This window comes from Amphibalanus amphitrite, unplaced genomic scaffold, assembly GCF_019059575.1.
Source record: "Amphibalanus amphitrite isolate SeventyFive unplaced genomic scaffold, NRLGWU_Aamphi_draft 001660F_arrow, whole genome shotgun sequence".
NCBI lineage: Eukaryota > Metazoa > Arthropoda > Thecostraca > Balanomorpha > Balanidae > Amphibalanus > Amphibalanus amphitrite.
The window spans coordinates 79,114-94,961 of NW_024883153.1; the positions used below are offsets into that span (position 1 = coordinate 79,114).

Genomic DNA, 15,848 nt, shown 5'->3' on the forward strand with positions numbered 1-15,848 from the left:
CGACAGACGTCCCAAACAGCGCGGCGGCGCTCCGGCGCACGGGCGACTCGACCGCCAGTGATTGGGCAGGTTAGTGCCACACCATGAATCGCTGCGGCGCGCTCTGCCGAGACCATCAGAGAGGGCGTGACGCTCCACGAAACTCCAACGAGTGAGGTACTCGAAATGAACCGAACTAATTCTCTGGAACCCTCACCCCGTCAGTGCATTGGATTTTCATTAGCCTGAACTGAGAATCTGACTATGATTTCGTTTGATTTTGATGATTTCGTCCGTCTCTGGGTGAAGTTAAATTTCCTAAATAAACTAATAAAGATTCGCTTAAGATAGACAGAGAAGTTCAGGTCCATACTGAACTCAATCAAGCATGGAAAGCAAGTGGAATGAAAAATAATAGCCTTCATATAGCAATGTGCGCAGCGCATACGCTTTATAGTTGCTAATGCTTACCTACTTCTTCTCTAAAGTTTGCATTTCAAAAGTCAGGCAATGGATGTTCATCCATGCCTAGCCTCAAAAGCTTGTTATCGGCTGCACAAAAGCTCACAAAACGATCCTTTGGGAACTTGAATTCAATTATGCAGAAGCCAGAATTACATAGCAACCGGAGCGGAAAACAAAGGCAGCGTTTGAATCTTAGCATGCATATATTAACAAGGAAACAACCTGTTATGGAATGCAAATATCTTATTCATAGTCCCATTTAAAAAGGTAAATTTTTAACTGCATTGGGAACTACTGCATAGGTAAAACCTACTCTGGTTTGAAAACTTTCAGAATTCAAACCTCAACATTTAAACAGTCAACTGGAAACTTCTCCACAAATTGAGCCAGTGTAAACGTTTATACAGCACTTACGAGCTCCAACCAACTTACGCACGACCGGGCACTCAAACACATATTCTCGAAACCTCGAAAGACGAGCCTCATTTGGCATTCCACACGTCTCTCTCTCGTCTAGTCTCTGCCTCGCCGGGCTGGGAGGTGGTTCTGCCCCGCCGACCCTTATTCAGGCCGCTGTATAGGGCTGGGAGCTGCCCCTGCCGCCCGCCGCTACTCAGTTGCGACCGGACCGGCTGGCACGGCCGTCTGCCGGCCGACACGCACCTGACACCCGGCCTCTGACGGGCCGTCACAATCGCGCAGCCCACACCCATGCATCCTATATGCGCGCGAAGGAGCAGCGCGTCCGTCTCCCGACACGCACTGCGACTCGGTTCGGTCGGCAGAGGCATGCTGAGATGATGCGTCGTGCATGTGATCTGTCCGCACCGGTTCGTGGCAGGGTTGTGTTCGTGAGGTGCCTGTGCCGTGTTGCGCCTGTGCCGTGCGATGTTGCACGCGCTGTGCCGTGTCCATGCCATGGGGACGTGTCGCGCACGCTGCGTCAGACTAAACGGTAGCACAATCTCCTCCCATGAACGAGAGGCGTGGCGCGTGCCATTGACACTGCCGGCGCTCTCACACTCGAATTGACAGTGTCCATTAGTTAAATCCATTACGGCTGAGTGGGCTTGTCGGAGCGATACCCAGCTCTTTGGGCCATGCTAGCCCTCTCATATACTTGCAATGACATCTCTGCACAGAACACCAAAATCCAAGCCCTGCATTACTCTCCAGTCCATATCTTCCCAATTTTACACATCTCCATGCTGCCCTCGTTTGACTCCAAGGTCCCACTCAATCCGATAGCTTCGGTGGCTCTGGTAGCCCGTTCGCAGCCCTCTACGTAGCTGTCAGCCCACCCCGTCCCCCCAGCCCCTGTAGTGGGCGGGAGGCGGCGGTGCGTGGGGTGAAGCCCCGTCCGGCCGACCTGCGGGCCCGCCGGCCGACCGGTCAGCCAATTTGACGCCGGCCAGTGATCGATGACCGAGAGGAGACTGCCGCAGCGCGCGTCCAACCGACGCCCGTCGGGCGCGACGGCGACGGATGGCACCCCAGATGGGGCCGATGGGCAGGGCGAGAACAGCCGACACCCCATCGCGCCGAGTCGACAAGTTTTTGATTGTGACAAGCTGTGCGGAAATAACTTCAAAATGCATACATAGCAATGGGTTTACGTTATCAAAGCTCGCACTGCGACGGAAGTTGGGTTATATAAGCTTCTCTTTGTGCTCTGACACAAAATCTCTCAGCCCAGAGGTAACTTCATTAACTCTGTGATATGGTATTGATGTCCTAGATCTCTGCCAAGGGCTCTCGGCACTAAGGAGAACGCGGGCACTTTGATGAAGCGAATCCGATAATGACATACCACTTTATAAAGCGGCGGCCAACTAACTGAACAATTCATAGGCCGTTAGCAGAATCCATGGTGAACTCCAGGCGGGTTACACTTTATGATTCGAAACGATCGTTATAAAACGAGGAAATGGTAAAGTGTCGCCAAAAACGGCCCCACCAGCGACCACCCGGCGATGGCCAATGGTCTCCGTCCCCAATGCTCCAGCCGAGATGGATTGTATCCCCAAGGTATGCGGCCATCTCAATAGAGACCGCCATTTTAGCTACTTCATCGTCATTTGAGCCTTATCATCAGTTGCGACACTGTTTTGCTGATGAGACACAAAGACTTCCGGATGTTTCCGCGACGACGAATTCTGTGTCGGGCATCGGCGAATATCGCCGGCGAATCTCTCTGCTCTGTATCTGCTCCGCGACAGATTCAGAGATATCCGCGAACAATGGAAACGCCGTCTGCTGAGACGAAAACATCGCTGAGCGGAGCAATTTTGGCGTACATTGAACACGACTAGGATGTTAACGGGGCATAACAATCTTGGGTCACACGCCGTGCGGCTTTCTGCACTGACCGGCACGACTTTTCGGCCAAAAATGCCGGCGAGAGATACGGAACAGATTGTCAAGGTACAGAATGATTGTCTGCAGACGTTTAGATGATGGTCGTATGCGTCACGCCGTGAACAGATTTGTGGTGTCGTTTGCTAATTTTAAACATTTAGGAGCCGCACAAACGCCAACTGAAACGAGTTAACCGCATGACCGACCACCCAGTTTTATGATCGAGGAATTCGCATATACGGAGCGAAAAATCAGGGAGACTCGAAGGAGCCTCGAATAACTTGAGGCAGAAGCATCCTCTATAGGTTTTCCGACGACTGGTCTTTGCATTTGGCTTATCGTTCGTATGAAGTTGTTGTTTATTGTTGTGCTTCGTTCTGCACAAACAGTCTTTGGTCACGATATAAAATATAAGAACCATCTAGCGCAAGATAGATGGTTCTTTTGGCAAAGATGTTAGAATAAAAAGCTAAAAGTTTCTACCGCTTTTATCATCGGACCGCTCATTTTCATCAAAAGAACACATCGAAAGAACGATACCATAAATTTAACATTCATATAGCGCTGCAAGTAGTGAAACTGGAACCAACAAATCGTCGTTTGAAACAGTATTTGTTATATGGCTAATTATTCTTTATTATGCGAAGTTGTATCGAACTAAACAATTTTCGACCATTGCCTAACAAGTCCATTCACATCATCAAAGAGCTACCTAACATAGGCATTGTCCCAGTGCAGACGTAAACAGACAGCCGTCGAAGAACTAAACAGCACCAACGCACGGGCGTGCCAGTATTGCATTGCTTATTGTATACTGTAAGTGCAGCATTGGCCATCCGCGACAATGGTTGGGGTCGGCCGGCAACGTGCCCCGCGCCCGACGCCCGGGGCCATACGTGGCTGGTGTATGGGGGAGGGGGGGGGGGAGGTGGCGCTGCGAGGTCGCGGCATAGTGCCGCGGCTCACACCGTAAGTGATGCTCGTTGAGTTGGTCTGGGAGCACTGAGGCCAGTGAGCATGTGTGCATAAACGGTACGCTGGTAATACCAAGATCTGCAGAAGAGAGTACGGTGGCGGAAGAGGCACCGGGAGGATGGACGCCGGCGGGGCGCGTGGTTCAGTAGAAAATGAATGGGAAAGGTCAGAGGCAGTAAAGGACTCCCGCGAGACAGCCGTGAACAGCCACGGGGACCGCCGATCAGCGCAATGCTGATCAGTGATCACCATGTGTTTCATAACCTGAGTAGAAGGTAAATCGATGCCTTACATGGCCAACAGCCCTATTCAATAGGTAGGTATGTACATATAACATTTGAGTAAAAGAGGACTGCCAGAATAGCGCGAAATATGCATTAAAATATCATACCTTCAGATATAAGCTTTCCTCTGTTCGCGGAGCTCAACTTATTTCAATCCACGTCCACGTCCACTACATATGTATATTATAGCCGTTTTGACGACGGGTCATCTTCCGAATGCACAAAACTTGACCGAATTTCTACAACAAATATTTTCATACAGTGAATTTGTTTCATTTCAATGGCTTATCCGAAAACAGATATAGTGCAACACAAGCTGAAAGCAACTGCGAACCTAATTTGACCAAATCGCACCAAATGTGATCAAATTTGTGTCAGCTAACCGTCACAAAAACGGCCTATAACAAAATATTCATCTTTCAGTTTCATGTACACAGTCACACTGTGGACACAAGAAAAATGAACCCCAAAACAAGCAGTCCACTGTAGTGTCCATACGCACGCCATTTATACCCTCATAATAGTCATAAATCGAGCTAGCGACTTACTGGACTGACTACGAACGTTTATGTGGTACGTGCAGGGCAATGTTTGACGACGATGTGCCAGCTATTCATACACAATGTCCAGTGGGCAGTGAATGGAAATGACGTAAGCAATGCGCATTGAATGCAGCAACAGACCGATGTCCATCAATCCGCCCGGGCCGTAGTGTGTCAATTAATCAGCAGATATTCGACGGTACAGTGACTGGAAATGTTAGACATGAACTAGCAGCTTAGTTCAGTTGACGGGAAGTTTTCAGTTATTGAGATCTGACAGGGTCAGTTATTAAAAACCTGGGCGTACCTTAATACCACCACAGCCTGCAACAATTATTCGCAAACTGGTGCAAACAAACAATGACAATAGAAAACAATGTGAAGTGAAACAAGTATAACCAGATGGGAAACCCATGAAGGTTGACGTCACAAATAAATCGACATCGTACATCACCGCTGCTCCAATCACAAACTGACACTATAACGGACTAAAACGGCCCTGCACGGCCCTAAGCCCGAGCTGCAAGGAATCACGGCTTACTTTGGACTTATGACAAAGGTGTCGGTGTTTTGGGCGTGGCTGGTTGAGCCCGGTACCTCCCGCCAGACGAGCGGAATCAAAACACGGTCGACATGCCGGAATCGACGGCTGGCCGCCCTGCCCCCGTCACTATCCGACTGTCGGCCGCGGCCAGTCTGGAGCGCCTACCGCTGCCCTTGACTGCTGCTCCAGGGTGCATTCATTGCACTTTACAGTGGCTGAGCGACTCCCACGGGCGCAACATTGCGCCTCTTCAAGAAAGGACTATAGCAAGGGTGCATTCCAGCGCCTCTTTTTGAGGAGAGTGCACACAAATGCATAATGGTAGGCATCAATGCCGTAGCCAGGTCCGTCCGATTTTGTGCCGGCGCGGTGGGCGGACCAACAGGCCAGCTCCTTTTAGGGCGGCTGCTCCAGCCCCCTAACGTTGAGCAGCCGACCCAGTGAGCTGTCAGCCCGGACGGAAGCTCAGACAAGCTTCCCACAGCGACCGCATACTCAACAGGGCCGGTCGGCGGGCTGCATTGTAAGGAACCTCCCCCCCCTGCTTCCCACTCTTCACCGGTCCAAGTCCAGGCAGTCCACAAGCCAAAAACAGCCACGAGCCTGCACAGGCTGTCAGAGCAGCGCATTTACATTTAAATGGCATTTTAAAGTTTCGCCGAACTGCTGAAAAATTGCAGGATTTAAGCGAGCTCCACATTTCCACCCTCTTATGAATGTAAATATTTAATATGATGCAAATTATCGAGCGTGTATGAGGTAAAGGAAGGAGCGAATGTTGCACTCGACGTTAATTATGCAGAAGAAGGCTCGTGGGACGGCTACTGTCAAATGATTTTAACCTCAACTATAGCCAATTGGGATTGTAGAAAGCCTTACTTCCACCCGGATAGTTCTTGGTTCCGATAGTTTCTGGTCCTCGAATCACACTTTTGGTTGCTCCCTTCGGCTAAAGAATTGACGAACTAATTCGGCACTCACCTTATTGTTTTTGGTCTCAGAGCTGAGCGGCTTGTAAAGCATCAGCTCGTGCGGCGTCACGTAGCGCTTGTCTTTGAGCTTCATGTTGCGCTCCACGGTCACCACAACCCATGTCAGAGACGACCGACGCTCAGAGGCGCGGCGCGGCGGCCCGCGCGGCACGCGACACTGCTGACCCGGCGACACTCGGTGCGACACCCCACCGACACCACCCGCGGCCACCGACTGCCGACGGGCGCCCGACCGACCCACCGCCCACCGCCGGCACCCTCTCAATTGGCCCGCCGCGACCGACTGTTGGTCGGCACATATGTTGGCGCCGCCGCCGCCGCCGCCGGAGCCGACTTAGCGCCGCTAAGAGTGCTTACCCTGGCTGGCTCAGCGCCGCCTGGCGGGGGTCAGACGAGACCGGTCTGAGCCGAGGGGGCGGGGCGGCACCGCCAGCCAATCAGAGCAGCGTTCGTGCCACGGCGCCGCAGCCGGTTCTCACAACGAGCTCAATGAAACAATAAATGGGTGGGCTTTATGAAGTAATGGGCGTCAATCGGCGCTGCCGGCGGCGGCCGAACAGCACGCACCGAGCGACGGCGGGCAGTGGGTCCCGGGTCCCCTGGCCGACCGGGGGGGGGGGAGGGGGTGAGGGGACTGCGGTCTGCCACTCCGACCAACTGACGTACCGCCGCCAGTGACGCGGAATGGCCAATTAGTGCGAGTTTAGTTTGATTCGATGGGCAGCTCCTTACGACTGGTGGCACCGTAATGGGAGTTTTATCGGTGGAACTGCAGGGCTGCGCCTGGTCTAAGACATTCGAACGGGTGGCACGTGCCAATCGCATTATGTTTTATTGCACCGTCATGGTGAAGAAAATTACAGTGTATCTGGGAGGCTATATTGAGACCAACAATGTCGTCAACTGTCAACATGGATTATGTTCTAATGCTATAAATGGTGTCACTGCAGTATGTATAGGTAATAGGTATGCATGTACGTACAGTACCGACAGATCACACACGCAGGCAGGCACTTTGCAAATGCTCCATTAGGTACAATGAAAATGGCAGCTAAAAGGTAGCAAATCTGCAAAGTGCAAGGAACGCTAAAATTGATAGTACAGTGTTTCCTGTTCTTCAGTGAATTGGGTCAATACACACAATGCACCACGACTATTGCCTATGGCTGTTAGCAGATGTTTTACTGATAAATTTATGTTGAAAATGCATGGAATCTAATAATGTGCTGCTTTCATGTTAATTGAACGTTGACGAATATAAAAGCCTTCTAATATAAGCTATGCTCACAATGCACATTTGGTGCCTATTTGATTGAAATTCATGGAACCAAGAAAGCAAAACAATTGGCATTTCATTCGAAAAGCGGAAAACCTACGAAAACAACGACTAAAATTTGGCAGATGCTAATAATGGATCGAACGGATCAAATAGGTGGCCAATGTTCCATATCGCGAACTGAATAATAGTGCTATAAATAGACTAGACTAGACAAGCAATCCAGGACCTTGAAAACTGCCTTTTAGCAGGCCTGAGGGTTTTAATATTTTACGCCCAGTAACTGCCACTTGACAGTAGGTACTGCGAAGTCACACATGTGGGCAGTTTGCAAATATTTCATAAATAGTAGGTAAACATATACCTAAATATCTAAGTCGTTTGCCCCGGGCCTGCATCCTTGTCCCAGTCTTTCAACAGGCCCTAGTATATCCGGCCGGCTGTTCTGTCCCGCCCCATTCAGCCTCTTATCCCTATGCCCTGAGATCGACCGCTCTGCCCCACTCACCCTCCCAACCTTTTACCCCGTCCGACCCCTCTGTCCCACTCGGTCCCTCTATCCCCCGGCCAGCTCCTCTGTCTCCCCTACTCAGCCTGCTACCCCTATCCCCCGGCCAGCTCCTCTGTCTCCCCTGCTCAGCCGGCTACCCCTATCCCCCGGCCAGCTCCTCTGTCTCCCCTGCTCACTCGGCTACCCCTTTGCCCCGGCCAGCTTTTCTATCCTACCTACTCAGCCTCTTACCCCGCGGCCGACCATCGTCCCTGTATCCGTCAGGATGCTGTCAGCGCAGCCGACCGACCGAGCTGAGCAGACAGCACTAACGAAAAACACCGTGCCACACGGAAAAATCAACAGATACTCGGCAAGGGGAGAAGCTCCTCTTACGAAAATGTTATAAAGTTTTTCGTTACATGCATGCACCGGCTTTTCAAAACACACAAACATCATGAACCATTAATCATGGGGAAATAGCTTGCTGGCAAATATTCAGGCAATTAAAATTACAAACATTTGATAACTCGACTCGTTGTTTATTTTTGTAGCATTTAAAAGATAGTTTTCGCGAACACTATACGTGTGTGGCAATCGTTTTTCTTCCATCATTCTTCTCGTCAGACTGACAGGCAGGAATGGCACTGCACTCATCGCGTCAGAAGCGGAACCGTCTCCCGCGAGCTGGTACAGACAGGAACATCGTGCATAGCAGCGCAGAAAGACAGACGTGTGTTCTGGACGGGGCGGGGAACTGGGTGGGCAGGGGGGGGGACGGGAGGCAGCCGCCGGCAGCCGAACCTCTCTCCTGGCCAGCGTCCTCTCTGTCCTCCGCCTCCCGCAGTGCCGGCGATGGGCGGCGATCGGCGCGGGCGGGGGCGGGGGCGGGGGCGGGGCGGCTGTAACTCCGTGACAGACGTGCCCGGTGCGGCGGCCGGCTGCAGACCGTCAGCGGCCCACCGACCGGCCGCCAAGACAAACCGTCCAACATCGATCACACGCTCTGCTCACGGGCCCGGGCGCTGCGGCGACCGCTGCTCATGGCCCCACTCGGTCGGCGCAGCTGCAGCCACCCGGCTGTCCCCGGGGTGTCCGCAGCCGGCACTCTGTCCCATGAGCGCCGGTGGTCCTTCGGCCGTCACTAGAAACATTTGTCCTTCTCAGGACAGCGCCGGGCGTCTCTGTCTGCTCATGCGAGAAGCAGCAGCCCTCCTTACACACAAACACACCAAAAAAGGGCAAATGGACAGTGGGCATTGCTCTATTATCCCTAGCAAGCGACTCCTCCCACTCTCTTCTAGAAGGGATACAGACCCCACCCTCCCCCGCCAGCGGCTCGGCGCCTCCTCCCGCGGGGCTCGTCGGCCGTTCGTGTCGCCACGTCTCCGTGCTGGGATCAATGGCGATGTGGGATAGGGATACGGCGACACCGCCCCGCGGGATTAGGAGGCGACGCGGCCGGCGGCGACGGCGGCCCGCCGGCGATCGGCCCGGATGATCGGCTCATCACGTGATGAAGCGTGATGCATGAGCGGGGCTGCTGGCGGCCCGGCCCCAGCGGAGCCACACGGGAGCCCACCGACGGAGCGGCGAATCAGCCCCACCCCACCCCGGCGCATTGCGATGCTGCGGCAGTAGAACAGTCAAGGCAAATGACTCCGCAGCGCTGCGCCAATGCGGCTAGATTATTTATACAAAGTCCAATGCTGGCGACAACAGCGGAAAGAGAGGCACAATCCGAGAGAGGAGTGACTTTTTCCGGCGAGCGACACGCCCTGGGTGGAATGCATTATTCTCGGGGAGTAAACCGGCCCGACAGTAACGCGTTGTTCTTGGCAGCCGAGCTGAAACCCGCTCAATTCCAATGCAGATATGCCGGCGAGGAATCTGGCGTGTGCCAAACGCGGAAGTTCCAGCTTTCAAAGACGACTTAGGATGCCCGCATTGCAGCGCCAAACGGCGCGGAGGCTTGCGGAACATTTTATGCAAACTGAGCCGAAACAATATTTTTGTTTACGATAGGGAGCAAGTTTGATACCGGCTGTCGCGCTGGTGGGCCGCCAGGTCTTTGATCAATGTACCTGTAATCCTCTGTCCCCGTTGAGCTATCTGTTATGAGCCTGAAGGAAACCACGAGCTGTTACGCCCCACTGCCCTGATAAACAGACCAAACGACAGAAGAACGCGATAAAACGGCCACAAAAACAGGCTTCATCCATCCTGCTATCAACACTGCCGCGGCTAACGCTCTGGTCGGGACTCGGCAAGAGCAGTTTCCGCTCTTCGTGGTCGGAAAGTAAATGGTCTCGATGAATGACGACCATTAATAGCAGAGATGTTGACATAAAAATAGCGACAGTCAATGCGATAATAAGACGGCGATCGTTAGAAAAATATACAATGCATAATGTCACAATATCTGCAAATGTTCCAAGGCATATAGACTACATATATAGCGGCCCTCTATTTTAAAACGGTCTCGTCAAACGGCCGTCCCACTGGATGGAAATGGATGGGAATGTGATCTGCGGAGCAAAACTAGCCATAAATTAGCATAACCTCGTCTACGGGCGTCCAATCGAAATTCAGGCCAAAGTGCCCCAATGCATGGGAATTAGTTCCATCAGGGCGACCGCCTGGGACTGAGCCCTTCGCCCAGTGCACGAGCGACCCACGTATAGTGTCACTGCCCTGCAGCCCCTGCCGGGATCGCCATTACTTTAGGGGCCGAATTACTCATTCCTATGTTCCGCATGAATTCAGCGTGCTGCAGGATCACATATATTGCATGGCGAGCATGCTGCCGTGTTGAATGTGTGCAGAGACCGAACCAGAGAGTAAACTGGCTCGAGCTTAGGTCGCCAAAGGAGCTGCCTCGGGCACCGGGTATAGTACGGCGAAGGGACTTTCTGCAAGGTCCGGTCGGACATCGAAGGGTTCTCCATTTGCCACTAATGTGGATAACGGAGGGAATCCCATTGGCTCGGACATGCCACATATAGCCCAATTAGTGAGCAGAATCATGCTAGCTCGATGTCATCTGCCCGGCTCTGCAGACGGCCAGTGGCCACAGACAGCATGTCGAGGGGACATCCCACCCCGAGACGGCCACTGGTTGGCGCCGGGGCTCGTCAGCGTCACGGTAAATGACCTCACGTAGACGGGCACGCGTCACGTCGTGCCACGTGCCTGGTCGGCGGGTCAGGACGGGCCGGGTCGCCGCGGCACGTGACACGCCACGTGCAGCGGGACGTGTTCCCACGGATGACAACTGGCGCGTGCCCTCCGTGAGATGAAATGAAGCGGAAGACATACCATTGCTATGGCCGGAAGGGTCTTAACCTGACTGATCGGGAAACGTGGCAGATAAATCATAACATTTTAGATTTATGAAACAACTCGGAAGGAAAATATTTCGCCACCATCATTCGTCAATCGTGATATGTCACAAGCATGAACACATGATAGTGCTAACAGCAATGTCTTCAGTTGCACCTCACATTGCATGATTGCCACACTTCCGTCCAGCGTGACTCGGTCGGCGTGCTGGCAGTTTTCCATGCACCTTGCACATTGCCTAGGGTGCCAGTCGACCACCTTCGATCCGCGGGGCTCAGGCTCGCGCTCGTGCGATCAATGTGCACCACACCGCTACGGTAACAAACGTAACAAAACGTCAGCTGATGGGGTGACGTGCAAGCACACCTGGGTACAAAATGACTGTCAGGGTACTGAGTTTGTGGGTTTGAGCCGTCGCCAACAAATGGGTGCTCAGATTCCGGTCTCGCGTTGTCAATAGCACTTCGGAAGGTGTCATGCATTATTTACAGATTCTAAGTGAACGTGTAGTGTCTTTGACAGTGGCTCTAGCCCGAGAGTCACGATGAGCCCATCTCCTCGCGGGAGTGACCCAGCTGTGACAGAAATGTCGCTTTCAATTCCGCACAACGACCACTGTGTTTGATGAGACAATAGAGACACTTTCGCTGGCATTGTGCTCGGAGGCATGCCATGCAGGGGTCAAGGAGCCCACGCGATGTTTTGCGCGAGGACGTCTACAGTCGTCACTCGTTACGGAGCAGGCCCGTCCCCAAACGTGCACAATCCGCTGTATATGTAAGTACGGTGACGAGTGTGCAGCTCAGGTATACTGTTATGTAAGTACGATCGCCCTGGCCAGGCGAAAAGGGCGACTTTGAGGCGCCTGCCAGGTGCTCGCTGGTTGACAGGTCGGTCGATGGTAGAACAGGACAGGGTAGCTGTAGTGCGTGACACTCAGTACAGACCGGCTGAGCGCAAGACATGGTAGCCGAAGGCCAGGTAGTGACAGCTGGAGCCCAGCAGACAGCTGAGGCACCACAAACTCACTCCGGTTCGGCATGTAAAACGCTAATGACATCCTAGTAAGACGCAAAACACGATAAATGGTACTAAATTATCATGTTATGTTAACTCGCGCTGCTTGACAGATTTCCGACAAATTACCGAGCTAACAATGTCGGACAGATTTTCCAGGAAGATAAATGCAAATACAAAGCAAAGACTTGTTGCATCAGGTCGCTATTTGCGATCTTGGATGGCGCTCGTTTGAGCCAAACACTCGTTGTTCACGTGGATGCATCGGCATTTCATAACAGCGTAATTCTGTTTTAGTTTCTTCCAAGAATTTGAATCCTACAGTTTGCATAGTAAAACATACTGACAAAGCTAGAGGGAGGACAGATGAAGCATATGCTCCCCCATATCTACCACACTTACCTTTCCGGAAACGTTCGGAATAGATGAAAATTGCCGTTTCTCTCCGCGGGCGTCGTCCCCGGCTGTGTCACCAGGTGTGGGGTAGGCTCCCACTTCAGCCGTAGCCTGGGGGTGGGGAAAACAATGACCGGGAAGAGCAGGAGCCCTCCTGTAATTGGGAGCCAATAGCCCGTTGGAGGGAGGTCTGAATAAAAAAGAAAGAAAGAAAGCTTGGTAGCTTTTTAAAAGGAAAAGCTTGCTTCAACTTTAATGAAATGCGAAATCCGAGAATGCGATGTGCTAAAAAGCGAAATCATACTTTTTTAGCCTGTTTGAGGGCATGTATCACCCCCCCCCATTCTTCCCCCTCCATCGTATGTAAGTACAAGGCTGCTTAGATCCGCCAGCGCTGAAGCACCCAACTCGAAGCTGCAGCTGAGAAGGATTATTTAGATCCTTTAACCTCTGCTCGTTCGTTACCATTGTCCGAGTTCCCTCTCTGTCAGACTCAGACCGCTGTGCGATGAGTTAGAGGAGGAGATGAGTGGGCTTAGCGGCAGGAAGTCGCGGAGTTTCCGGCTCGGCGGGGCGGCGATCAGGCGGAGGAGGTGCTCAGTTACCGTCGGACGGCACCCCGACAGCTCGCGCCGGCAGATAAAGCCGAGCTGATCAATGGTGCTTGGCCTCGGCCGGTCGTTACTAACCGGTAGCAGCGCCAAGTGATAGGAGCTGTCTATTGAGTGCATTGTGAGGTGGGTACAAAGAAGAGGTGGGGATACAGGTGCAGGCAGGGGGCATTTGTTGGCTCAAAATGTAAGCTAGTTGCAACTTTCCCTTGCAGGAAAGTTGCAAACGGGTGATAATCATGTGTCTCAATAGAATCTGCAAATGTTGACAACTTAAAAAAGAGCAGTGAACGCGAACTGTGCGGTAAACTAACCCAGGAGATAACTTTGACCAGTGCCGAGTCGAGAATAAATTATGTTGATATCACGGCGCGAGCCATAGCATTCAAAGGAGCTCGAGATAAGTGGAGCAGACCCCCGCATCCAATCTCTAAGAACAAGCACCCCTGACCGCGCCACGACGCCTGCCTGTCACTGTGGAGCCGTTCTGCAGCTGTCCTGCAGTCCTGCCGTCGGACAGCCCACACGAACTGTGCTGATGACAGCAGGGACGGTCAGCTGCACGCTACGTGCAGCAGCCAGACACCGACGTAAGCGGCCGGTCGACCCTGCTCCCCAACGGGCCAGAATTGGAGCCACTTGGCGGGGGAGGGGCGGACCGGGACCGCGACCCTGAGACCTCCTCAGACATCAAACAGTCCCTGACACCTGTGCGTCCTTCTCACGGGCGCGGTGCTCACGGGAGAGCTCGCTCGGGACCGGACAGGTCTGACGATACTCTGAGCGGCCGGCGCGCCAGTCGGACCCGCTGAGATAACATTCCACGGCGGGCAGTCGGCACGAGGCTCTCGGACGTCCAGCTGCCGCCGAGCGACGGCGGCGTTCGTTATGTCCCATCTAATGTTTCTCGACGAGTGGGTGGTCCTGACACGGCCACCACTGGCCCGGTCGGTCAGAGCGCCGAACGCCATAGGTCACCAGGTCGAATAGCAGAGGCGGGAGAGGAGGGAGTGGGGAGAGGGAGGGGTAATCGGACCCACTGACCGGGTCCGCCGCCCGTGCCCACAACAATGCAGTGGTGGTAGCGGTACGGCGTATCCGGTGGCTGCCTGCACTCGATAGCCCAGGGCGCTTGCAGGGTGGACGGTAAGCAAGTTCGTGCAACCCTCTACCCGTCATTCGTCAGCTACCGTCCACCGTCTACCGTCCACCGTCAACCATCCTCCGTCCACCGTCCGCCCCCACCGCTCACCGTTCACCTTCCGTCAATAGAAACCTGTTGCCGTACGACATCAAAGGTACAGACAACTAGCTGCAGGGTGGGGGTGGGGAGGGGAGAATATGGTTACCTACTTGTTAATTAAATTGTCCAACCTAAGAATAATCATTTGTTAATGATAAACGGCTGTCAGACATGCATAAAGTTATGCCATGCAAGCAGCTGATAATTGTGAGCTTAAGTTTATCTTTATTATTCTTATTTCATTATGATTATTCTCAGATTCTTTTACCAAGCAGCAAGGCACGACAGACGCGAATAGCGAACCGTCGCACGTCTTCCTCAAACTTCCACCAGTGTCCATAGATGTCGCTAGTTGTCAGCGCCTGAGAGTATACTGTGCCGCTTAGCACCATCGCCACAGATTTACGACTCCGCACGACGACTGTAAATATTCATCAATTACCGCATGACTGGGTCGTCAAGTGGCGTGTGCTCACTGGTCAGAACACAGCCAGACAGCCAGATAGCGGCTCGCTGCCGCTCGGCCGTCCCCGGCGGCGGGCGGAAGAGATCAGTTGCGTCGATCACGACCCGCTGTTTTTGTTCCATCAGCACGGGGCCGGCGCGGCGAGGCGTGGTCCGGTGCGGGTAGCAGGATGGACCGCAGATGGGCCTTCGTTAGTTGAATCGGCCGATGACCGGGGTTGTGGACGTAAAAACTGCACGTGGAATTGGCAACACGCGAGGCTGAAGCTTCGCTCGGTGCTCTGAATCCTGACGTGAGTGTACAAAACTAGTCAACCTTACTAGTTAGTGGCTATTCAAATAAATAGAAAAGATGTGAAAAATAATCCTTGCATTGCTTTACGTGCTGTTCTATGCAATCCGACAGACGGACGGTGGTCATAAGCTCAATGTTTTTGCACAAAACATATTGTCCATTGAATTAATCGACCGTGCAACCTTATGCTGCTGGGATTAACGTCATTCATGTGCCGAGGCACGGCGACCTCAGGAAGTGGTTACACACAGCATAAAACCAGTTCGTAGGCCATTGTAGTGGACTGATGACCTGCTGGCAGCCGGTGAAACAGCTGAGCGGCAAGGCAACCGGGGCTGCAGACGTTAACTGCCGTTCGAGGTCAGGGCGATACCGGGCAGGGAACAAAAATTTAACCTCGTTCCTTCGAGCCCCTGGCATTTTTGGAAGAACGCGTTTTCCCGAGAATCCATACACAATATTCAATACACATCCCACTACCGTCAATCATGCTTCAATAGCCGATGTCGGAACGATAAAACACGTCTTCTTCCTCCAGCTCTGCAGCTCGATGTATATATGTATAGGAGCAGAC

At 52.9% G+C, this 15,848-nt stretch overlaps 1 protein-coding gene across 2 annotated transcripts in view; it reads right to left on the reverse strand.

Moving 5' to 3' along the window:
* The window catches only part of LOC122374465 (maternal protein pumilio-like), a 28,907-nt gene extending 22,469 nt beyond the window's left edge, over positions 1-6,438 (reverse strand). Inside the window, exon 1 of one of the 2 annotated variants that reach the window (XM_043353239.1) lies at positions 6,129-6,438. In XM_043353239.1, coding sequence (XP_043209174.1) covers positions 6,129-6,212 — 84 coding nt within the window. In that variant the 5' untranslated portion in view covers positions 6,213-6,438. The remainder of the gene's footprint in view (positions 1-6,128) is intronic. The other variant, XM_043353240.1, reaches the window with a different exon arrangement.
* Positions 6,439-15,848: the final 9,410 nt, after the last annotated feature.